The sequence below is a fragment of the Heterodontus francisci genome, chromosome 4 (assembly GCF_036365525.1).
Source record: "Heterodontus francisci isolate sHetFra1 chromosome 4, sHetFra1.hap1, whole genome shotgun sequence".
NCBI lineage: Eukaryota > Metazoa > Chordata > Chondrichthyes > Heterodontiformes > Heterodontidae > Heterodontus > Heterodontus francisci.
The window spans coordinates 110,987,718-111,014,383 of record NC_090374.1 but is presented as its reverse complement, the minus strand read 5'-3'; the positions used below and the strand labels follow the sequence as shown (position 1 = coordinate 111,014,383).

Sequence of the window (26,666 nt, the reverse complement as noted above, 5' to 3'; positions counted from 1 at the left end):
GGTGCCAACCCAGTGATGGTACAATACAGGACTGCTTTCATGCCAAACAACAGACAGAGCTAAGCAATCCCACAACCAACAGATCAAATCAAAGCTCTGCAGTCCTGTCACATCCCATCATGAATGGTGGTGGACAATTAAAAAACTAACAGGAGGTGGCTCCACAAATATCCCCATCCTCAATTATGAGGGAGCCTAGCATATCAGTACAAAAGAAAAGGTTGAAGCATCCGTGACCATCTTCAGCCAATCCGATTCACGTCACATGATATCAAGCAGCAGCTGAAGGCACTGGATACTGAAAAGGCTATGGGTCCTGATAACATCTGGGTATAGTACTGAAGGCTTGTGCTCCTGAATGAGCTGCACCCCTAGCTAAGCTATTCCAGTACAGGTACAACACTGGCATCTACCCGACAATGTGGAAAATTGCCCAGGTATGTCCTATCCACAAAACGTAGGACAAATCCAATCCTGCCAATTACTGCCCCATCAGTCTACTTTCGATCATCAGCAAAGTGATGGCGGGTGTCGTCGACAATGCTATCTTGCCACTTAAACAGCAATAACCTGCTCACTGATGCCCAGTTTGCATTTTACCAGGGTCATTTGGCTCCTGACCTCATTACAGCCTTGGTTCAAACATAGACTAAAGAGCTGAACTCAGAGGTCAGTTGAGAGTGATTGCCCTTAACATCAAAGCAGCATTTGACCAAGTGTGGCATCAAGGAGCCCGAGCCAAATTGAAGTCAATGGGAATCAAGGGGAAAACTCTCCACTGGTTGGAGTCATACCTAGCACAAAGGAAGATTATTGCGATTGTTGGGGGCTAATTATCTCTGCTCCAGGACATTGCTGCAAGAGTTCCTCAGGGTAGTGTCCTTGGCCCAACCAACATCAGCTGCTTCATTAAGGACCTTTCCTACAATCGCAAGGTCAGAAGTGGGGATGCTCGCTGATGATTGTACGATGTTCAGTACCGTTCGCAACTCCTCAGATACTGAAGCAGTCCGTGTCCATATGCAGCAATACCTGGATAACATTCAGGCTTGGGCTGATAAATAGCAAGTAACATTTGCGTTACACAAGTGCCAGGCAATGACCATCTCAAACAAGAGAGAATTTAACCATCCCCCTTGACATTCAATGGCATTACCATCACTGAATCCCCCACTATCAACACCCTTTGGGGATGTGGGGGTAGTTATCATTGACCAGAAACTGAACTGGACCAGCCACATAAATACTGTGGCTGCAAGAACAGATCAGAGGCTGGGAATTCTGTGGCAAATAACCCACCTCCTGACTCCCCAAAGCCTGTCCACCATCTACACGGCATAAGTGGCGCAGTGGTTAGCACTGCAGCCTCACAGCTCCAGTGACCCGGGTTCAATTCTGGGTACTGCCTGTGTGGAGTTTGCAGGTTCTCCCTGTGTCTGCGTGGGTTTTCTCCGGGTGCTCCAGTTTCCTCCCACAAGCCAAAAGACTTGCAGGTTGGTAGTTAATTAGCCATTATAAATTGCCACTAGTATACGTAGGTGGTAGGGAAATATAGGGACAGCTGGGGATGTGGTAGGAATTTGGGATTAGTGTAGGATTCGTAAAAATGGGTGGTTGATGGTCGGCACAGACTCGGTGGGCCGAAGGGCCTGTTTCAGTGCTGTAACTCAAACTAAAAAAACGAAAAAACTAAGTCAGGAATATATGGAATACTCTTCACTTGCCTAGATGAGTGCAGCTTCAACAACACTCAACGGCTGGAATTTGACGCCACCCCAGTGAGCCGGATAGTGGGGGGTGGGGGGTGGTGGCATAAAACTGAGCGGGAGGCTCTGGGAGGCCTTCCCGACCCGCTTCCACCTCTACCCCACTTTACGTGGGCCGGGGAGGGGGTGGGGGGCAGGGAGTAAACGAGAAACAGGCTGCCCGCCCCAGGCCAATCAAGGCCCTTAAGTGACCACTTAACGGCCACTTAAGGACCTTTGTCCACCTCCATGGGGATTTTACGCATGGCAAGCAGGCATCCAGGAGACGTGAAAGGCCGCCCAGTGAAAGCTGGCAGCCTCTCAGCGTCCCAGGGATGGGCCCTGACAAACGGGGACAGGGTGCCCAAATGAGGGCTGCCCCCACTTCCCCAACCACCCCCAAGACCCGAGATGCCCTCCTTCCCCTGCCACATGACCACCCTTGCCTCGCCAGGGCACAACCGATCACGCCGGCGAGGCAACCCTAACTTACCTGATTGGCCAGCAGCTCAATGAGGCGAGACTTCCTCCCTCAAGTGGGTAAAAGTCCCACCTTGGAGCAATTAAAGCCCAGGGACCCGTAAAATGCTCGACAGATCCCCAGGCCGGGTGGAAGCGGGTTCACCACCGACTTTTACGTCGGCGGCCAGCTCCAGTCTGCTCGACGTAAAATCCAGCCCAACAAGCTCGACACCATCCAGGACAAAGCAGCGAGCCCGCTTGATTGGCACCAAATTCAGCACCTTTAATATTCACTCCGTCACCGCCAATGCATAGTGGCAGCAGTGTGTACCGTCCATAGGATGCACTGCAGCAATGCCGTTCCTTCACCGTCACTGGATCAAACTTGTAGAATTCCCTCCCTAACAGCACTGTGGGTGCACCCGCACCAGTTGGACTGCAGTGGTTCACAAAGGCAGATCACCATCACCTTCTGATAGGCAATTAGGGATGGGCAACAAATGCTGGCCTTGCTAGCGACGCCCACAACCCATGAAACAAATTAAAAAAACAGAATAAATATAAAGTACCACATATCTAGTTTGCTTTCAATAGGTACATAAGAAGCAGTGGAAGCAGCTTAGCTTTATAAAATTTATAAAGACAACTTGATGTACTCCATACACAGAGTTCTAAGATTAGTTTTGCTTGGGATTTAGAACTGAGGCAAATGTTAAGGATGTCATGCATTGCTGTAGAGACCATTCATAGCTTCAGGGGTCATAATAATGATTATAAATTGCGCAAGACAACCATCTAACAGTCATAATAGAAGGGGAAAGAGACAAAGTGAAGATCATTTAGTTAAGTTGATGAACTTTTCCTTTAATTTTAAAATTTCCTATTGATTTTTAATCCTTGCCATGCCACAGATGAATTACCTTGTTTGGTCATGATGAAGACTCCATCAAGATAAGCCATTCCAGGCAATCTTTTCAGCTCCAAAATGTAATAAGTTGGCACAAGGGAGCATAATCTTAAAATCAGAGCTAGGTTATTCAGAAGCACAATCAGGAAGCACTTTTTCACATAAAGGTGATCGAAATTTGGAACCCTTTCCCCGAAAAGACTGTGGATATTCTAACAGTTGGAGCTCTCAACTATAATCCTAAATAGCATTGAAAAAGAGGAAGTTTTAGCTATATTAGCGGGCTTAAAGGTGGATAAATCCACAGGCCCAGATGAGATGTATCCCAGGCTGTTATGTGAGGCAAGGGAGGAGATTGCAGGGGCTCTGACACAAATTTTCAAATCCTCTCTGGCCACATGACAGGTACCAGAGGATTGGAGGACAGCGAATGTGGTACCATTATTCAAGAAGGCTAGGTAAACCAGGTAATTATAGGCCTGTGAGTCTAACATCAGTGGTAGGGAAACTATTGGAAAAAATTCTGAGACACAGGATTAACCTCCACTTGGAGAGGCAGGGATTAATCAGGGATAGTCAGCATGGCTTTGTCAGGGGGAGATCGTCTAACAAATTTGATTGAATTTTTTGAGCAGGTGACCAGACCTGTAAATGAGGGTAAAGCAGTTGATGTAGTCTACATGGACTTCAGTAAGGCTTTTGATAAGGTCTTGCATGGGAGATTGGTTAAGAAGGTAAGAGCCCATGGGATCCAGGGTAATTTGGCAAATTGAATCCAAAATTGGCTTAGTGGAAGGAGGCAGCGGGTGAATGTCGAGGGTTGTTTTTGCGAATGGAGGCCTGTGACCAGTGGGGGACTGCAGAGATTGGTGCTGGGGCCCTTACTGTTTGTAGTGTACATTAATGATTTAGACGTCAATATAGGAGGTATGATCAGTAAGTTCGCAGATGACACGAAAATTTGTGGGGTCGTAAATAGTGAGGAGGAAAGCATTAGATTACAGGACGATATAGATGGTTTGGTAAGATGGGTCGAGCAGTGGCAGATGGTGTTTAATCCTGAGAAGTGTGAGGTGATGCACTTTGGGAGGACTAACAAGGCAATGGAATATACAATGGATGGTAGGACCAGAGGGAGTGCAGAGGGTCAGAGGGACCTTGGGGTGCTTGCCCATAGATCACTGAAGGCTGCAGCACAGATAGATAAGGTGGTTAGGAAGGCATACGGGATACCTGCCTTTATTAGCCGAGGCACAGAATATAAGAGCAGGGTGGTTATGTTAGAGCTGTATAAAACGCTGGTTCGGCCACAGCTGGAGTACTGTGTACAGTTCTGGACACCTATAGGACAAATGTGATTGCACTGGAGAGGGTGCAGAGGAGATTCACCAGGATGTTGTCTGGGCTGGAGCATTTCAGTTATGAAGAGAGACTAGATAGGCTGGGGTTGTTTTCCTTGGAGCGGAGAAGGCTGAGGGGGGACCTGACTGAGGTATACAAAATTACGAGGGGCATTGATAGGATAGATAGGAAGAAACATTTTCTCTTAGCGGAGGAGTCAATAACCAGGGTGCATAGATTTAAGGGAAGGGGCAGGAGGTTTAGCGGGTATTTGAGGAAAAGCTTTTTCACCCAGAGGACGGTTGGAATCTGGAACACACTGCCTGAAGAAGTGGTAGAGGCAGGAACCCTCACAGCATTTAAGAAGTATTTAGATGAGCACATGAAACGCCATAGCATACAAGGCTACGGGCCAAGTGCGGGAAAATGGGATTAGATTGGACGGTTGCTTGATGGTCAGCGCAGGCGCGTTGGGCCAAAGGGCCTGTTTCCGTGCTGTAAATCTCTATGACTCTAAAAAGTGATACAATAGGAAAATTGAATAAGTTACATACAGAATTGGAAGTTATATAAAATTGAAGTTCAAGGCAAGAATACTTCCACTGAGCCATGGTTGGCACACAGTATATTACAGCAACAAAGTTTTTTTTGGATATTCTGAATAACTTTGCAAAAACTGTAACATTAATATCTAAAATACAATTTTTAATACAACTTTATAGACAATTTATCCTTGTCTGCATATTGTATTCTTTCTCTCCCATTCTCTTATATTTTTATGAGAATGGAAGAATAGGATATGCAGGCAAGGATAAAGTTGGAGTAAAAATTGTATTCTAGATATATATTCGAGATATTATTACAGTTTTAGTAAAGTTAATCAGAATATCCAAAAAAACTTTGTTGCTCTAATATACTGTGTGCCAAACATGGCTCAGTGGAAGTACTCTTGCCCATGATGAGAGGTTGTGGGTTCACATCAGGGACTTGAGCACAAAATCTAGGCTGACATTCCAATCAGATGAGACATTAAACCAAGGACCCATCTGATCTTGTTGGTGGATCTAAAAGATCTCATGGCACAATTTTGAAGAACAGGGGATTTACCCCCGATGTCCAGCCCAACATGTATCCCTCAACCAACATCATTAACAGACTATCTGGTCAGGATCCCATTACTATTTATGGTAACCCACTATGTGCAAATTGACTGCTGCATTTCCTATATTACAACAGTGACTACAATTCAAAAGCATTTTTGATTCATTCAATTCCCTGTTTTGCATTGTGAAAAGTACTACATAAATGTATCTTTCTTTTTACATTGGTCCTTACTTAAATTTCATAAAAAGGCCAGTCCAGGTACCTGCAGGTTCCCAGCCAATACTTTTCAGCAGTCTAATGAACTATAAGTTAAGACTTCATAAAATTTATCATAACTCTGTACATCAGGAATGCAGGTTCAGTACCAAAATTAATATTTTTCTGATAAAAAAATTACATAGACCCGCTCTATCTACAAAGACAGTGATACAAATGTGGGATGAGTTAGGTATGGGATACAGAAAACAACTTCAAAGTTCTTGTTTTAATACAAAAGAAAAGACTAGAAAGATAAAAAGTTATGATTTATGCAAGCATTGGAGAGCAGTTGTGTCTGCATGTATATTTACATATTAGGAAAATCTATAATATTTCCATACCTGTACAGTTTTAACTCACGTAACGAAACTTTCATGGAGTCAATTACAGGTGGTACATTTTTGAAATCTTTTAGTTTGATGATTGAGAAATTGTTCTGAATAATGATGAAACCAAAATCTGCAACAACAACATGTTTTGAGACAGGAGATTGAGGCACCACAACAACAGGTGCATTGATATGAATGTCAAGTGCCATTCTGGTGCTTCGTTCTGCAAGATCCTTCACCCCAGAGGCTGCTTGGACAGTTGCCTCTGTGACAGCTTCTCTAGCCGTTTGGAAAATGTTTAAGAAAGCCTAAAAAAATACAATACACTATTACCAACAGAATATCCAAAAACAACTTTGTTGCTATAATATACTGTGTGCCAACCGTGGCTCAGTGGAAGTACTCTTGCCCATGAGGGGTTGTGGGTTCACATCAGAGACTTGAGCACAAAATCTAGGCTGACATTCCTGGTTTGTCCATAGATCTCTGAAGGCAGAAGGGCAGGTTAATAGGGTGGTGAAAAAGGCATATGGGACACTTGCCTTTATCAATCGAGGCATAGATTACAAAAGCAGGGAGGTCATGTTGGAGTTGTACAGAACTTTGGTAAGGCCACAGCTGGAGTCGTGTGCGCAATTCTGGTCGCCACATTATAGGAAGGATGTGATTGCATTGGAGGGGGTGCAGAGGCGATTCACCAGTATGTTGCCTGGGATGGAATACTTAAGCTATGAAGAGAGGTTGGATAGGCTTAGGTTGTTTTCACTGGAGCAGAGAAGACTGAGGGGTGACCTGATCGAGGTGTACAAGATTATGAGGGGCATGGACAGGGTGGATAGGGAGCAGCTGTTCCCCCCTTAGTTGAAGGGTCAGTTACGAGGGGTCACAAGTTTAAGGTGAGGGGTGGGAGGTTTGAGGGGGATTTGAGGAAGAACTTTTTTACCCAGAGGGTGGTGACAGTCTGGAATGCCCTGCCTGGGAGGGTGGTAAAGGCAGGTTGCCTCACATCCTTTAAAAAGTACCTGGATGAGCACTTGGCACGTCATAATATTCAAGGCTATGGGCCAAGTGCTTGCAAATGGGATTAGGTAGACAGGTCAGGTGTTTTAATGCATCGGTGCAGACTTGATGGGCCGAAGGGCCTCTTCTGCACTGTATTATTCTGTGATTCTAATCAGAGGTACCGTCTTTCAGATGAGACATTAAACCAAGGCCCTGTCTGATCATGTAGGTGGATCTAAAAGATCTCATGGCACAATTTTGAGTAACTTTCCTAAAACTGCAACATTAATATCTAGAATACAATTTTTAATACAACTTTATAGACAATTTATCCTTGCCTGCATATCCTATTCTCTTATAAAAATATAACTATGAAAAACTGCAGTAATTCAGGCATGACACACACTTGCAATGAAAATACAAGATTTTGTTTAAACAACTGAACATATGATTGGAGTTCTGCAGTTTTTTCGTCAATGTAAAATTACTCACCAATAATGAAGACACAAACTTCTTTACAAAGATGACCTGGATACAGCCAACTGTCAATTTAATATAACTATCAACCACATCCATATTAGTATAGGCAGCACCTTCTGTAGCATCCACGTGAGAGACCATTTTAAAGCTGAAGACCTCTTTTCCAGCAATGGATACAGCCTTAAAATTAAAATTGACAATTTAATAAAACCATAAGGTAAGTATTTGTTTTAATTTGCGACAATAAGCAAAACAAAATGTTAAAATTAATCAAATATCACTTCAGCTAAGGTAGATATGGTTTCATACAAAGATGGCAGGAAATGTGTACACAGATACTTTTTCTCGTAAAAGTTTATTATTGAGATAAGAAACAATGGCCAATGATGGATTGATGCATGGTAACATAGCTCCTAGACATCCCAATCAGGCAGAGGATGGATAAAAAGGTACTGTGCTTTAATGCAAAATCTTTAGAAATACCTTTTTGTACACTGCATCTTCGCTGGAATCCAAAACTACAATATTCTTCAGCTTTGCGATCACTTCTGTCAAAGTCTTCCTCAAAGCCACCTCAGCATCAAGACCTATCCAAATATAACATATGATTGACGTAATTCGACACACATAATAAAGGATCAGTAGCTGGCACTCACCCCAGCCTACAAGACATCCAAACATTAGCCTCCACATTTGCTACTTCCTCCTCTTACTTTATTCTGCCCATCCACAACAGTTGCAGCATCTCCTTAAGTTTCAATTCTACTCATTGCCACCTGCAATCAACTAATGTTTGAAACCAAAATCTAAGGCCGAGATTTTATGGGTCCCGTGGTGTTCTTGCTTCCGCCATTTTTCATGTATACCACGGAGTACTATAGTTAAATGAACAAAGCAGCGATGGGCATGGGAGATACATGGGAGCATATGGCAGGGATGACCTTTCATTGATGGAACCCGCCATCACTGGGTCAAGCATGATGATCGCCATGGCTATAAAGCATAGTGTGTTTTCAGCCTCAAGCAGCAACACCCTTCCAATCATGCAAGTCTCTTCAGAGTTACCAAAATTAAATCTTTAACTTATTTGTAAATGCTTTTTCATTCCTTCATTTCTGAAACCCAGCACCAACTCCCTATTATGTTTTTTCCCTGCAGCAAAAACAAAGCAGATGTCAGCCAGCAGACCACGTCCTGCCCCACAGTTCACTGATGCCTCCCTGTAGGTTCTCCTTCAGGCTGTCGGGAGATTCTCTTCCTTGCTGATGGAGTTAGAAAACCCTCCCACCTGACCAAGGCAGCCTGGATGGAGGTAGCGGAGGAGGTCTCAAAATGTGCAGTGACACGCAAAACCTGGGTTCGGTGTTGGAAATGTATCAATAACTTGCTCAGATAGGCGAGGGTAAGTGGTCTTGGCGAAGCTGTTCCATTGTTTTCTTCCCTGGCACTGTGACTTTAAGACAGAGGGTAGACAAGGCATGCACTGGAATGTGTGAGCAGCCTTGGTGCCACACACTAAATGATTGTGTTCCAAGATGACAATTGGCATTGTTTATGTGCTTAGGTATGTTGTGCCAAAGCGAATCTTGAATAAGTGATGTCGATGCATTTAGCGATGGTTGTAATGCATCTTTTGACTTGTCGGTAAATCTGCACTGTCTCTTGCAGGTTAAACGTACCCACAACCAGTGCAAGCATGCTAAAACAGGTGGAGCTGTCCCTGACATCGGGGCACTGGCACCGGCTGAGGAGGAGGCATCAAAAATTGCGAGAGAGGAGGGAGGCAGGGCAATCGCAGATGAAAAGGCAGGATCCTCAAGACATAAGAATGAAATGTCATCTCCAGTCTTGCAGCCATTTTTGCACACCAAAGCAAAGCATGTGAACTCATGTGCAGCTGATGTTTAATGTGCATCTGTTTGTGTCTCCAATGCAGGTGCTCGCACTTGAGTCTCAGAACGCCGCGAGGCCCAAGAATCCTCCTCTGGGGAGGAAGATGAAGCCAGTGTCCCAGAGGGTGCACCATCACTTGCCTCTCCTTCTACCATCAGTGTAGATACATCCAAACAGTCTGCAAGGGGTTTAAGATTAGAATAAGAGTCACAAGCTGGTGGCCACGACACAGACACATCCTAGCATGTGCCAGTCAGGTCGCCTGACAATCAGAGAACAGCTGGGGACCAGGGCCCTGCTCAGCCCCACGCTCATGATGATCCTCTGTTTGTTGCGATGAGAAGTCATCTGGATATGCAGCAAAGCCATGTGGAAAATATGTCGGAGATGCCGGAGGTCATGTGTGGTTTTGCATGTGCCATGGAGGAGTCCATGCAAGCCATGATGTCTGCCATGTCCCAGGTATTTGAGTGTATGGATTCCTCATTCAAGAGTTTGGTGAGCTCCGTGGCGAGTCTGGTTGAGCAATCAAGCCATATGCGATCTGAGCTGTACTCCATTGCTGTTGCCATGGGTTCCATGCTGCAGAGTCGAAGTGAGAGAGGGATGAGGAACATGGACCTCCTTACCGAGTCTCCTTCCCCTCAGCGAGATAGGCGGGTGCCATCAGGCACATAGATGGAGGACAAGCACGTGCCAGCTGCCTCGGGGCCTTCCTCTCAGGACACCCCCAGGATAAGCAGCGTCCCGTCCTCCCCACAACACTGACTCCCTTACTAGCAGGCGAGCACATGGGGGATATTCAATCACCCTTGCTGCAGACACCCAGTAGGATGGAGCCAACAAGGCCCCATTCGTCCAGAAGATGCCCGCCATGGTCATCCACAGCAACAGGGCAGAACACCGAGCAGACTGCCTCCACCTCAGCTGCTAATGTCAGGGTTGCAACTACACCTAGTGGTAGGAAACGCAAGAAGGAACAGTTTTAAGCATAAAGGTTGAACAGGTGCTGTAAATATTGTCCACATTTTGCTCAATTTTCAGTATATATCTATTTAGCTTTGATGCACATTCCAAGTCATTTGCTTGGTTTCATTTGAAAAGGAAAATGTTTATTGGAGGCTAATGGCAGGAACACATTGTTGCTTGCAATGCATTTCAGAAAGTGTCCACTGTCCATTTTTCATTTTGATGTTAGCCTTAAGTCCTCAATGATGGCTGTTTCTCGTTTGCATAGTTTTCAATTGTAAAACTACCAACATGCCTTCCATTTGTGGTTCTGCGGTCACACCTTGCATTGTTGTGTTCTCCATTCCATCGTATTCCAGAGCAAAATAGATTGGCCGGTTACATCAAAGCACTGCAATGTTGTAGCTTCCTGTGTGTGCGGGTTAATACTTTGATGCAATACAAGGTTTCCAATGGAGACTCAGGTCACTTTTAATGAAGTTGATAGCATACAGGCTGTTAGGCATATCTCCACTGCAGGTTCATGTGCTGTTGCCAGAAGAACCTTCTTTTTGACTACAGCAATAAGACCTCAGGTGTACATGAACATATTTGGAGAATGTTTGTTTTCTCCTTCCTTTTTGAAGTGGCTTATTGTTGACTGAAACATGCATATATTAGGTTTTCACTGACGTCCCTTGCATGTCTCTCCATGACCCTTATATCTATAAACGGCATCATTTGAATTGTTGTCTTCCTCCTCACCTTCTTCATAGTCATCCTCATCTGAGGAGGACTGGTGGTTCCCCCCTTCCTCCACCTGCAGAAAATTGCTGCGTCTAATTGCCAGGTTATGTAATGCACAGCATTGTTCGGAGACCCTTCCTGGTGTGCACTGAAAAACCCCTCCAGACCAGTCAAGGCAGCGTAAGCGCATTTTCAGCATACCAGTGATGTGTTCGATGATAGCTCTGGTGGAGGTATGAGCAGCATTTCATCTCTCTTCAGCTGCGCTTTGGGGATGCCGCACTGGTGTCATCAAACATGTACAAAGCAGGTAACCCCAGTCACTCCTGGCAGTTGTGATCTCATCAAAATGTATGTGTCATGACAGGTCCCTGGGAAATGTGCACAAACCTGTATTATTATTCTCCTGTGGTCACAAGCCAGTTGTAGCTCAAAGACTGGAAGCCTTTGCCATTCACAAATACAGCCGACTGGTCCCAGGGAGCTCGACTGGCCACGTGTGCAGTCAGTCAATCACCCCTTACACTCTAGGGAACCCTGTGATAGCGACAAAGGCCACAGACTTTGTTGCCTGGCTGTTGTCGTCTACAGTAAATAGATGAACTCATTGGCATGGTGAAATAGAGCATTGGTCACCTCTTTGATACACTTATGGGTCACAGACTGTGATATGCCACCTGTTGATCCCTGAATGGCACTGCTAGCAAAAAATTTGAGTGCAGCAGTCACCTTGAGGGCAACTGGCATGAGATTCCCACAAAACTCAAGCAGTTGCAGGTCATGCTGCAGGACCCTACCAATTTCTGTGACCATTTCACGTGACATTCTTAGGCATCTCTGGCATTGCCTCTCTGACATGTGAAGGTGATTTATCCTTGTCCTGAGGATGCGAAGATCTTTGATAATGCTGTTCCTGGATGTTGTCATTCACAGCATCCTCACCTTCTTGTTCTGCCTATTGCTGGCGTTGAGAGAAAAGAGCCATCCTTGGTTCTTCCTTCTGTTCTTCTTCCCATGGCATTAGACAAATTGGGTGTATGAGACCCATGTCATTGCAGCTTTGCAAATAATGAAACTAGCAGAACATTCAAATTCAGCCTTCTGCTGCCAGTCAGCTGAACCATCGAGGCAATAAGCAGTTCGCTTTTCTGTGCCTTGAAATTGCAGCCCAGGTTGAGTACCACCCACCATCATTTATCTCCTCTCACACGCCTTGCAATCCTTCAGTAGCCATATGGTTTGTATTATCATCTGAGAAAATGGTGCATGTACAAATTAGGGCAAGTCTCCCAACTTCCAACCTCCTCTTGCCACCTTCCAGCCTGTACCCATCACCCTTGACCCTTCCCTCCATTACCACTGAACCTTGGACAATCACAATGAATTTATTCATGCCATCCCTACTCCAGTTACCATCAAAATGCCCACTGTGGCCCTTGATCCCCCTCAAATCCACCTGAATATTATTGCCGAGTCTCGTTCCCCTTCCTATGATACCGTAGAGTACCAAGCCCTAAGTCTCGACCTACTCCCCTACAGAATCCATTTGCCCCCATTGACTGTGACCATTGCCTCTGCCAGCCAGTACCCTAAATTCACCCCATAGGGCCCCGATGTTGGCAGCATTCATTCATCCCTTTAGGCCCCTCATAACCAACTGTTGACTGTAATCCTCAAATCAACCCATCACCCCCGCAGCAGCCCACATCCAGCTTCAGCAGTAATAACAGCCACTACACACCCTGGACAATCCCCTCCTCCTTCCTCTGCTCCTCCATACACCCGATCATCCACCCTTTTTCTTTCCCAAGTCCCCTCCCTTGCTCCTCCATGCAAATGTTAACCCCATCCTATCCTGCCCTCCTCGGTCCCATGCTCGTCCAAGTAGCACCCCCCACCCGCCCAACATGCCTTCCCCACCATCCCCTAACAACTGCCCTTGCTGGTGCCGAGCCTGGAGCCAAACATCCATTCCAAAGTTGGCGTTCTTTATGTCAATGAGTTCAAGAAAGAAAAACAGTGACCTCAGACACGCTTGCACAAATTGTTGAACACCATGTTCAATCGATGGTGAAGCAAGTGGCACAGGAATACCACTCGCCATTCACATAATCTGACAGGTAGGACTCAATTGGAACTAAGAGTATTCACCATATGGTAATGAATGCAAAGCTGGAATCCACCACCATGTAGGGAGGAATCCCAGACTGCCGTAAAAACAATGTCCACTATATCATTAACCAGTCCGATGAAGACACAGATTAACACCTCATGCAACTATTAATTCTCTTTCCAAAATTTCTTGAGTTTATCCTGATGCATTATTTAGCTGGTATACATTTGGCTCAGTAGTAGCACGCTCGACTCTGAGTCAGGTGTGAGTTCAAGCCCCACTGCAGTACTTGAGTGCACAATCTCAGCTGACACTCAAGTGCAGGATGAAGGAAGCACTGCTGGAAGTGCTATCTTTCGTTGATGGACAGACTTGTATCCTTATATATTTTATTTATTTCTTTATCCTGCTCGAGCAAAGCTTCTCACAGCACGTACAATTTGTTAGACCTTATCCTGCACCCTTCAACATAAAGATCTTTTGCATCGTAACCTGCTGAAAGTGCAAGCAGATAACAGCATGGCAAGGGCAAAATGGCATCTGGGACTTAAGTGAACAGTGGGATCAACAGTCTACTTCTTTTAAACAATGCGATTTCAGGATAGAAAAAGAGAAATTACTGAGAAGGAGGGTAAATTAGTGAAAGTGAATTAGACTGAAATAGGTACAAGAAGAGAAATAAAGAGAGGGAAAGAAAGATTGGATTGAGAGAGTAAATGGGAAACAGAAAAGAAAAGAAAAGAAAAATATTTTAAATTACAACAAATTAAAACTTCTAAGAAGAACTCACCACCTGAGGAAATGAGACTACACAGTTTCATTTGCTTCTTTTCTGGGCCTGAGAGGTTGATTGGTCATTCATGAACAATTATCACATCATGATTACTAGAGTTAACTTTGTGGCGAGTTTAATGGATAATAAATACACAAATCCAGCAAGTTCTTCAGAATAACAGGGAACTAAAGCCAAGGTACCAATTGCGCTAAACAAATAGTGGAATGAAGTAAACTGACCAGAAAATTTGGGAGAATTGTAACTCCTAATCCCCTGATCTTTGCATTATTCCCAATTCCAGCATCATCCTTTCTCTGCTCTTTGACCTTAACACATCACTCCCAAAGCTTCAAGACCTCAACTTTCCTTTCTAATTCACTATTCTTGTATTTCTTAACTCCCACCAGAAGCTAGCCTACCCCAGCACCCACCAGCACTTTCCAGACTTTGCTGCTTGTGTTCTGAGAGCTTGAAACCCAACTTTCAATGTTTCAATGAGATCCAGGCACACCCTCACCTCCCAAACCCAAGGGTACCTTCCCAATTCTCCCCAAAACATATAAAAAGTAAAAATAAAAAGTTATAAGAATGGTGGGGGAAATTAGGGACACAATAAAGGAAATCTTCCTGTGGATGATTGAGATATCGAATGAGGACTTTGCATCTGTCTTCTTATGATGGCATTTATTATTCAGAAAGTTCATATAGATAACATTCATAGACATTCCTGTCTCCTATTTTAGTCACTTATTCAAACAATTTTCAAATCAGGTTCATCAGGCATGACCTATTCTTTACAAATCCATGTTGGCTCTCTCTGATCAGGCGTTCAGTCACCCTATTCTTAATTAGAAACTTGAGTAATTTTCCAACAACAGATGTTAGGCTAACTGGTCTATACGTCCCCGATTTTCCCAGCTTACTTTTCTTAAACACACAAAATTTTCCACACGATAGGAACGGTTCCTGAATCAAGAGAGCTTTAGAAGATTATAGTTAGGGCATCTGCAACTTTCAAGGGAGGCGGTGACGTAGTAGTATTGTCACTGGACTAGTAACCCAGAGACCCAGGGTATTGCTCTGGGGACATGGGTTCGAATCCCACCACAGCAGAAGGTAGAATTTGAATTCAATTAATAAAAATCTGGAATTAAAAAAAGCTAGCTTAATGATGGCCATGAAACCATTGTCGATTGTTGTAAAAACCCATCTGGTTCACTAATGTCCTTTAGGGAAGGAAATCTGCTGTCCTTACTTGGTCTGGCCTACATGTGACCCCTGACCCACAGCTATGTGGTTGACTTTTACATGCCCTCTGAAATGGCGTAGCAAGCCACTCAGTTGTATATAACTGCAATGTAGTCAATAAAAAGGAATGAAACTGGACAGACCACCCGGCATCAACCTAGGCACCGGAAACAACAACGGCAAACACAGCCCTGTCAACCCTGCAAAGTCCTCCTTACTAACATCTTGGGGCTTGAGCCAAAGTTGGGAGAGCAGTCCCACAGACTAGTCAAGCAACAGCCTGACATAGTCATACTCACGGAATCATATCTGACAGACAATGTCCCAGACGCTGCCAACACTATCCCGGGGTATGTCCTGTCCCACCGGCAGGACAGACCCAGCAGAGGTGGCGGCACAGTGGTATACAGTCGGAAGGCAGTTGCCCTGGGAGTCCTCAACATCGATTCTGGACCCCATGAAGTCTCATGGCATCAGGCCAAACATGGGCGAAGAAACCTCCTGCTGATTACTACCTACCGCCCTCCCTCAGCTGAGGAGTCACTACTCCTCCATGTTGAACAGCACTTGGAGGAAGCACTTAGGGTGGCAAGGGCACAGAATGTACTCTGGGTGGGGGACTTCAATGTCCATCACCAAGAGTGGCACAGTAGCACCACTACTGACCGAGCTGGCCGAGTCCTAAAGGACATAGCTGCTAGACTGGGTCTGCAGTAGGTGGTGAGGGAACGAACAAGAGGGAAAAACATACTTAACCTCGTCCTCACCAATCTGCCTGCCGCAGATGCATCTGTCCATGACAGTATTGGTAGGAGTGATTACCGCACAGTCCTTGTGGAGACGGAGTCCTGCCTTCACATTGAGGATACCATCCATCGTGTTGTGTGGCACAGTGGTTAGCGCCGCAGCCTCACAGCTCCAGCGACCCGGTTTCAGTTCTGGGTACTGCCTATGTGGAGTTTGCAAGTCCTCCCTGTGACCGCGTGGGTTTCCGCCGGGTGCTCCGGTTTCCTCCCACCACCAAAGACTTGCAGGTTGATAGGTAAATTGGCCATTATAAATTGCCCACAGTGCAGGTAGGAGAACGGTAGGGAATATGGGATGAATGCAGGAGGGGATGTGGCAGGGAATATGGGATTAATGTAGGATTAGTATAAATGGGTGGTTGATGGTCAGCACAAACTCAGTGGGCCGAAGGGCCTGTTTCAGTGCTGTGTGACTCTATGACTATCACCGTGCTAAATGGGATAGATTCCGAACAGATCTAGCAATGCAAAACTGGGCATCCATGAGGTGCTGTGGGCCATCAGCAGCAGAATTGTATTCAACCACAATCTATAACCCGGCATATCCCCCACTCTACCATTACCATCAAGCCAGGAGACCAACCCTGGTTCAATGAAGAGTGTAGGAGGGCATGCCAGGAGCAGCACCAGGCATACCTCAAAATGAAGTGTCAACCTGGTGAAGTTACAACAGAGGACTACTTGCATGCCAAACTGCGTAAGCAGCATGCAATAGACAGAGCTAAGCGATCCCATAACCAACAGATCAGATCTAAACTCTGCAGTCCTGCCACATCCAGCCGTGAATGGTGTTGGACAATTAAACAACTAACTGGAGGAGGTGGCTCCACAAATATCCCCATCCTCAATGATGGGGGAGCCCAGCACATCAGTGCAAAAGATAAGGCTGAAGCATTTGCAACAATCTGCAGCCAGAAGTGCCGAGTTAATGATAGATCTCGGCCTCCTCCTGAAGTCCCAAGCATCACAGATGCCAGACTTCAGCCAATTTGATTCACTCCGTGTGATATCAAGAAACGACTGAAGGCACTGGATACTGCAAAGGCTATGGGCCCTGACAATATCCCAGCAATAGTACTGAAGACCTGTGCTCCAGAACCTGCCGTGCCCCTAGCCAAGCTGTTCCAGTACAATACTGGCATCTACCCAGCAATGTGGAAAATTGCCCAGGTATATCCTGTACACAAAAAGCAGGACAAGTCCAACCCGGTCAATTACCGCTCCATCAGTCTACTCTCGATCAGTAAAGTCATGGAAGGTGTCATCAACAGTGCCATCAAGCAGCACTTGCTTCGCAATAACCTGCTCAGTGACGCTCAGTTTGGGTTCTGCCAGGGCCACTCAGCTTCTGACCTCATTGCAGCCTTGGTTCAAACATGGACAAAAGAGCTGAACTCAAGAGATGAGGTGAGAGTGACTGCCCTTGACATCAAGGCAGCATTTGACCGACTATGGCATCAAGGAGACCGAGCAAAACTGGAGTCAATGGGAACCAGGGGGAAAACTCTCCACTGGTTGGAGCCATACCTAACACAAAGTAAGATAGTTGTGGTTGTTGGAGGTCAATCATCTGAGCTCCAGGACATCACTGCGGGAGTTCCTCAGGGTAGTGTCCTAGGCCCAACCATCTTCAGCTGCTTCATCAATGACCTTCCTTTAATCATAAGGTCAGAAGTGGAGATGTTCGCTGATGATTGCACAATGTTCAGCATCATTCGCGACTCCTCAGCTACTGAAGCAGTTACGTGTAGAAATGCAGCAAGACCTGGACAATATCCAGGCTTGGGCTGATAAGTGGCAAGTAACATTTGCGCCACACAAATGCCAGGCAATTACCATCTCCAACAAGAGATAATCTAACCATCTCCCCTTGACATTCAATGGCATTACCATCACTGAATCCCCCACTATCAACATCCTAGGGGGTTACCATTGACCAGAAACTGAACTGGAGTAGCTATATAAGAGCAGGTCAGAGGCTAGGAATCCTACGGCGAGTGACTCATTTCCTGACTCCCCAAAGCCTGTCCGCCATCTACAAGGCACAAGTCAGGAGGATGATGGAATACTCTCCACTTGCCTGGATGGGTGAAGCTCCAACAGCACTCAAGAAGCTCGCCACCATCCAAGACAAAGCAGCCCGCTTGATTGGCACCCCATTCACATTCACTCGCTCCACTACCAACGCACAGTGGCAGTAGTGTGTACCATCTACAAGATGCACTGCAGAAATGCACTAAGGCTCCTTTGACAGCACCTTCCAAACCCGCGACCTCTACCAACTGGGGGGCGGCACAGTGGCGCAGTGGTTAGCACCGCAGCCTCACAGCTCCAGCGACCCGGGTTCAATTCTGGGTACTGCCTGTGTGGAGTTTGCAAGTTCTCCCTGTGTCTGCGTGGGTTTCCTCCGGGTGCTCCGGTTTCCTCCCACATGCCAAAGACTTGCAGGTTGATAGGTTAATTGGCCATTATAAATTGCCCCTAGTATAGGAAGGTGATAGGGAAATATAGGGACAGGTGGGGATATGGGATTAGTGTAGGATTAGTATAAATGGGTGGTTGATGGTCGGCACAGACTCTGTGGGCCGAAGGGCCTGTTTCAGTGCTGTATCTCTAAACTAAACTAAAACAATGGCAGCAAATGCATGGGAACACCACCACCTGCAAGTTCCCCTCCAAGTCACACACCATCCTGACTTGGAACTATATCGCCATTCCTTCACTGTCGCTGGGTCAAAATCCTGGAACTCCCTTCCTAACAGCACTGTGGGTGTACCTACCTCACATGGACTGCAGCAGCTCAAGAAAGCAGCTCACCACCACCTTCTCAAGGACAATTAGGGATGGGCAACAAATGCTGACCTAGCCAGTGACACCCACATCCCATGAATGAATAAAAAATAAAAAAATAAACTTACTTTCTTTAAAATACCCTGGCATGGAAGCCATCTGGTTCTGGGGATTTATCACTCTTTGGTGCCATTACTTGCTTCATGACTGTTATTTTGCTTACACGAATTTTGGTGAGTTTCATCCCCGATTAGTTTTTGGGATTTCCGACATGCTGACCTCTTCCTCCAAAGTAAATACTGACACGAAGAAATTATTCAATTTTATCTGCAATTCCTTACTTTTATTGACAATATCATTATTAGTTTTCAAAGGGCCCACATGGTTCCTGACCATCCTCTTTTTTCTAATATAATTGTAAAAAAAGTTGTATTGATTTTGATATTCCTTGGAAGTTTCTTCTCATACTTGTTTTTTGGAGATCATACTATGTGTTTGTCACCCTTTGCTGTTCTTTGAATCTTTCCCATTTGTTAACCTGTTTCCCAGTACTGCCATCACAGTTTCCCTTACAGCTTTAAAAAAATAATCACACACAGACCTCGGGGATTTTTATTTTGCTGCTGGATATTAATTTCCAAAATCTGCAGCAGAATCTTAAGATACAGATTTCTAAATAAGTACACATGATAAATAAAATTAACATAAAATATATGTAAGAGCTTTCATCTTAACATTCAGTGTTGGAGAAAAGCCAACCTTAATTCGTATGTAATTTAGAAAAAAGTCTGTATTTATCATAAAACATTCTTACTTACCTTCAACACTTATTTCTGAGATTCTTTTGTTTCGATCACAGATGAAAATTTTCAAAAGTGCCAACTCTGCAAACACATGAATCTTGATCACATCTTCAAATTTCGATTTTTTAGAAGCTAAAAAGGAATTAGAAGGACACGTGCATAGTCAAAGCTAAATATAAACCAGCCAAAGTAAAGGAAAAGTGGGGGGGGGGATGGGCTGTAAAACGAGGGGATTGTGGGGGTGGGGGGGGGGGTGGTGGTAGAGAGCAGGGAGAGGGGTGCAGGAGAGCAGAGGGGCTGGGGGCAGGGTTGTGGGGCAACAGAACCGAGGGTTGCAAGAAAGCAGGGGGGCAGGCGAGCAAGTGTAGGTCAAGAGAGCGTGGGGTTTCAGGAGAGCGGAGGGAGGGGGGGGGCGTTCAGGAGAGCAGGGGGAGGGTGTGGAGAGAGGGAACTAGGGAAGACACAGAGACAGAATAGGGATGACAGAGATCGAGGGAGAGAGATTGTGAAGGTAGAGAGTGAAAGATGGGCAAGATAAAAAGAGAGAGAGAGCGAGAGAGAGCGAGAGAGAGCGAGAGAGAGCGAGAGAGAGCGAGAGAGAGCGAGAGAGAGCGAGAGAGAGCGAGAGAGAGCGGGAGAGAGCCGGAGAGAGCCGGAGAGAGACGGAGAGAGACGGAGAGAGACGGAGAGAGACGGAGAGAGCCGGAGAGAGCCGGAGAGAGACGGAGAGAGACGGAGAGAGACAGAGAGAGACAGAGAGAGACAGAGAGAGACAGAGAGAGACAGAGAGAGACAGAGAGAGACAGAGAGAGACAGAGAGAGACAGAGAGAGACAGAGAGAGACAGAGAGAGACAGAGAGACAGAGAGACAGAGAGACAGAGCGAGAGAGAGACAGAGAGACAGAGAGACAGAGAGACAGAGAGACAGAGAGACAGAGAGACAGAGAGACAGAGAGACAGAGAGAGAGAGAGACAGAGAGAGAGAGAGAGAGAGAGAGCACAAAGGAAGATGGTGGTGGTTGGAGGCCAATCATCTCAGCTCCAGAACACTGCTGCAGGAGTTCCTCAGGGTAGTGTCCTCAGCCCATTCAGCTGCTTCATCAATGACCTTCCTTCCAGCATAAAGTCAGATTGCACAGTATTCAGTACTATTCACAACTCCTCAGTTACTAAAGCAGTCCATGCCCACATGCAGCAAGATTTGGACAACATTGAGGCTTGGACTAATAAGGGATAAGTAACATTCGCACCAAACAAGTGCTGGGCAATGACCATCAATAACGAGAGAATTTAACCATTTTCCCCTTGATGTTCAATGGCATTACCATTGTTGAATTTCCCATCAACCTTCTGGGGGTTACCATTAACCAGAAACTCAACAGGACCAGCCATGTAAATACTGTAGCTACAAGAGATGATCAGAGGCTGAGAATTCTGCAGCAAGAACTCACCTCCAGACTCCCCAAAGCCTATCCACCACAAGTTAGGAGTGTGATGGAATACTCCACACATGCCTGGATGAGTGCAGCTCCAACAACACCCAAGAAGCTCAACATCATCTAAAACAAAGCAGCCTGCTTGATCGCTATCCCACCCAACCACCTTCAAATATTTACTTCCCCCATCACTGGCACACAGTAGCAGCAGTGTGTAACATCGACAAGATGCTACACAAGATACACTGCAGCAACTTGCCAAGGCTTCTTCAACAGCATCTTTCTAACACACAACCTCTGCCTACCACATAGAAGGGCAAGAGCAACAGATGCATGTGAACACCATCCCTGCAAGTTCCCTTCCAAGTCACATACCATCCTGACTTGGAACTATATCGCTGTTCCTTCACTGTTGCTTAGTCAAAATCCTGCAACTCCTCCCTAACAGCGCTGTGGGTGTACCTAAACCACACGGACTGCAGCATTTCAAAAAGACAGCTCACCACCACCTTCTCAAGGACAATTCAAAAGTACTTCATTTGCAGTAAAACTCTCGAGACATCCAGTATTGTGAATGGCTATATAAATGCAAGTCTTATTTTCTTTTTGGTTTTATTGTGTACTTGTTTAAGGACTGTGATGCATTTTGGTGCATTTACAGCATATTACGTAGAAAATAACAGCAGCAGAAACCAATTGCAGATTATTCTAGGGTGGCTCGGTCGAATGGCTTGAGCTTAGAGGTTGCATCTGCTGGGAAGAAATTGATTGCGGCATTCTACAGTTTAAGCAACTCTGTAGCAAGGTGTCACTATTGTAGTGAGAATTACTTTTTTTTTTTAGGATAATATCTCTGTCACCCCTCTTCTAAAACACTCAAGAAATAGAATGCTTGAAATGTGCGGCTGACCACCAGTAACCTCACTCAGAGCCCTAGGATCCCCACTCCACTACAGTCAAGCCCCAGGATCCCCACTCCAGGGTGGTGCTAGAGCTCAGGACTGCCTGCAATTACAAATTAACAACACTGTTATTCTCTAGTATTGCTAAAAAAGTATAGGTTTCCAACTGGTGCTTGTTGTATATCATCATACTGCCAATGCTCGACATTGCATTAATGCCCCTAATGTTATAAAATACCAAAAGAGGGTATTTCTGAAATGGTGAGAGGTTGGTTAGTGTTGCTGTCCAAAGGGACCTGGGTGTCCTTGTTCATGAGTCACTAAAAGCTCGCATGCAGCTGCAGGAAGCAATTAAGAAGGCAAATACTATGTTGGCCTTCATCACAAGGGGTTTTGAGCACCAGAATAAAGATGTCTTGCTGCAATTGTACACAGCCTTGGTGAGACCGCACCTGGAGTATTGTGTACAGTTATGGTCTCCTCATACAATGCAGGATATATTTGCTATAGAAGGAGTGCAAAGGAGATTCACGAGACTAATCCCTGGGAGGCTAGATTGTCTTATGAGGACAGATTGAGGGAACTAGGCCAGTATCGAGAGTTTCAAAGAATGAGAGGTGATCTCATTGAAACTTACAAATTCTTACAAGGCATGACAGGGTGGATGTAGATAGGATGTTTCCCCTGGCTGGGAATTTAGAACCAGAGGATATAATCTCAGAATAAGGGTTAGGCCATTTAACACTGAGATGAGGAGGAATGTCTTCACTCAGAGGGTGGTAAATCTTTGGAATTCTCTACCCGAGAGGGCTGTGGAAGCTCAATCATTGAGCATGTTCAAGATATAAATCGATAGATAACTGGATACTAATGTCATCAACGGATATGGGGATAGTTTGCGAAAGTGGCGTTGAGGTAGGTGATCAACCATGATCTAGTTGAATGGCGGAGCAGGCTCGAGAGGTTGAATGGCCTACTCCTGTTCTTGTGTTCCTATGTTCCTAAAACGTCTGGTCCATCATGGGAGATCTTTTGGTATGCACAAATAAGAATGTTCTCCTCTGGCTGTGTCAATGCAGCATTTAGGGTGGTGCTGAGGTATAAAAATCATTCAAGAATAGAAAAAAATAATTTGAATTTTGACACCTGACTGTTACCCAATTCCTCCAGCTGACAACATGCTAATGAAAGATAAGCAAAGCATTGGGCGTGGCAGTGCTGTTCACCAGGACTGAACAATCTAGTATCATCCAACATCTTAATTTACACATGACAAATGTGCACTATTGATATTCTTGAAACCTAACCCTAATAGAAGTTCATGAGAAAATATGGGAAAATTATGTTTGAATCATCACCTTCAAGAGACAGCAAGAAAACTGAATTAATAAATGAAGGTATTTTATGCAAGAAGTAAAGTGAAAAGTGGAAACTGGAAGTATCTTACATGTTTTTTTCTTTGCGACGATCTCTTCTTTCTTCCCCCCAATAGCTGGGAGTTGTTCATCTGAACTGACTTTGGTTTCTGCATGTGGTATAAGGTTCTTCAGGAATTGAATGGAACTCAGCAAAGCTTCAGTGTGTAAATAAACATCCAGTGAAGAAAAGTTGACCTGAATTAAAATTTAAGAATCACTACTTGAGCAATTGAGAATATCAAACAATTCGCAAAAACCAATGAACAGAACATGAAAAATCACAGACCTGAAACGTTAACTCTGCTTCTCTCTCCACAGATGGTGTCTGACCTGCTGTGTATTCCCAGTACTTTGTTTTTACTTTAATTGGTTATCTGCCCCATGCAGGTGGGTAGCCCTGCCACCTCCCCCCACCCCCACATCCTGCCTCAAAGAAAATAGCCTGGGAGCAGGATGGAGCCAGGGAACTGACGTGCAGGCCAGCAGCGCTATTTTTAGTGCTCGCTCACCTCTGCTCCCAGCCTTGATGGGGCCAAAAAAGTATGCCCATTATCTTTTCCATATCCTATTTTAAACAACCCAGTTGGTCTCTTGTAGGATTGTAAATTGGGAGTCAACAACAAAAGTCAAAGTCAGGTATAGCAGGTTTTGACAGCAAGGGATAGTTGGATTTAAGCAGATGTAATTTAGTTCATATTTTGAAGCCATGTATTCTATCCTTATTTCTATATTTACAACAAATTTAAATGACAAATTGCTCTGTCCACTTTTAAGATGGAAACTGCCTATGTCAGTACACCAGGGAATGGTTTAATTATGTGAGACAATTTTACACCATGTAGAGATTAAAATCTGAGTCACTGGTTTACAATGACTCAATAAATCATATTCTATCTTTATTCAATAGTATTTTGGGATTTTTCCTGATTCATTGGGAATTGAAATTCTTAACTCTTGTCTATTATTCTATGAAATTTCTACATCAGTGTTTTTTTAAACTTTATCATTTACTGGTATGTAATTTTTATCCTCATCAAGTTTAATGCTGAGAACCACAGCAAAATCCTTTGCAAGGTGCACCAACTGGAGGCAGATTTTTGGGTCTGTAGTTTCCACTAGGTTGCGTTGATTGTTTTTTTTTTCAGCACAATCTACCAAAAATCTGCCAAACCAGTGCAAACGAGGAATTTCAAGCACACATTGATGAGGATGAGGAATGAGCACAGAAAGGATAGCTCTTGCAAAGCGCTGGCACAAACACAATAGGTTGAATAGCCTCCTTACGCATTGTATGAATCTATGATTCTAAGGTGACAGTAGGTCTGGGGTGGTAGCAGCAATGGCCATAATATTTGCAAATGCAGGGCAAGGTTGAGTGGAGGCCTCCGCTCCTTTCAATTTGTCCCCATGAGAGCTCCTGCTGTATTCAGGGCTCTTCTGCCTCTTTAAAATCCCTTCCTCTCAAAATGCTGCATTTTTGAAGCTGGAATGAAAATAGGCATTTCCAGATCCTATTTGCACCTCAGCAAAAGCAGAGTGTAGCATGAGCTAAGTATGTTAATTCCTTTCCTTAACGGTCACAAAACTAAATCATGTAGTATAAGCATTACAGCCCTGCAAGACTCAACAGCCAAGCATACTTCAGAATACAGAATTAGTCAATATTCAAAACAAACTAGATATCGCAACCAAATACCAACCAACCAGGAAGGTGGTAGAAAATGCAAGAATAATTTCCACTGATGCCTTGGTGACAAACGAAAAGGCAGATCATCTCTATTGTCTGATGCGACTGATAAAGTGCTATTCTCCAGTCTGTGTCTTCGTGAACTGGTAGGTCAAAGTAACAGTGCACTATAAAAACATTCTGGCTGTTCAAGGTAGCTGTGATGAGGAAAATCTCTATTAAGTAGCCCTGTGGAATTTTTACCTTGATAAGTTGCTCTGTATTGTTGTAGCTGGTTTTGAACTCTGGTCCATTTCGATTAGCCTGGAAAATAAATGTTTACCGATTTTTCTCTCTCATTTTATGCTACATGTACTAACTGAACTGCTAATCATTCACAAAATTTATGATAAATGAGTGCATCTCAAACATTGCAGACAATGAAAGAAGCCAGCAATAAGTTCTTAAACCTCAAAAGAAACTAGAGATTAAACTGTCACATTTAATGTCACGTTACTTTCTTCAATAAAGGGGCAAAATAAATATTTGATTGTAAGCATAACTATAGACAAATGATTGAAGTAAACTGTGAAAAATGATTCTGAAGCTGCTAGGACTGTGGAAACATCATTTAATACGGCTATAGTTTTTTAAATGATGAAAAGATTGTATTAAGTTCAATGATATAGGTTACTTGAGATGGATAGGGTCAGCGGGACTTAAGTGTATGCATATAAAATCGATACACAAAGGATTAAGTTAAGCTGTAGTAGGTATTTCCTTTTGCAGAGCTGGACTACTAAAACATGTGGTGGGTAGGAAGTTGCTACAATCCCTTAAGAGGAAACTTAATTGAAGCATACAAAATTCTTACAGGACTCGACAGGGTTGATGCAGGAAGGATGTTTCCCCTGGCTGGGAGGTCTAGAACCAGGGTACAGTCTCAGAATAAGAGGTAGGCCATTTAGGACTGAGATGAGGAGGAATTTCTTCACTCAGAGGGTGCTGAATCCGTGAAATTCACTACCCCAGAGGGCTGTGGAGACTCAGTCATTGAGTATGTCCAAGACAGAGATCGATAGATTTAGATATTAAATATATCAAGGGATGTGAGGATAGTGCGGGAAAATGGCATTGAGGTAGAAGATCACCCATGATCTAGTTGAATGGCAGAGCAGGCTTGAGTGGCCAAATGGCTTATTCCTGGTCCTATTTCCTACATTTAAACTAAGTTATAGAGGGCAAATTAGTGGTTTGCGGTGGTTGAGGAGTTATGGGCCATCTCCTGGAACTTAATTGGTGAAGTGAATCGAAGATGAATTTCCTGAAATATTTGAATTGGTCAAGATTTTTTTGCCTCCACCAGAAGACAATGATTAGAAGAAAGATCAATGCTGCACAGGATGGGACAGGTCCGATTATCTATTCTCACCCATCTTATTTATTTGTAAATATCATCTGTGGAAAGCAATTAGCCAAGGTTAAAACAGATA

At 44.5% G+C, this 26,666-nt stretch overlaps 1 protein-coding gene across 1 annotated transcript in view; it reads right to left on the bottom strand.

Annotated features, from left to right (window-relative positions):
* The window catches only part of vps13a (vacuolar protein sorting 13 homolog A), a 609,759-nt gene that overhangs the window by 292,415 nt on the left and 290,678 nt on the right, over positions 1-26,666 (bottom strand). Inside the window, exons 28-33 of the mRNA XM_068029994.1 lie at positions 25,438-25,497; positions 23,537-23,702; positions 19,767-19,883; positions 8,112-8,215; positions 7,641-7,808; positions 6,159-6,454 (exon numbers count right to left, since the gene is read on the bottom strand). Of these exons, the coding sequence (XP_067886095.1) occupies positions 6,159-6,454; positions 7,641-7,808; positions 8,112-8,215; positions 19,767-19,883; positions 23,537-23,702; positions 25,438-25,497 (911 nt within the window). The remainder of the gene's footprint in view (positions 1-6,158; positions 6,455-7,640; positions 7,809-8,111; positions 8,216-19,766; positions 19,884-23,536; positions 23,703-25,437; positions 25,498-26,666) is intronic.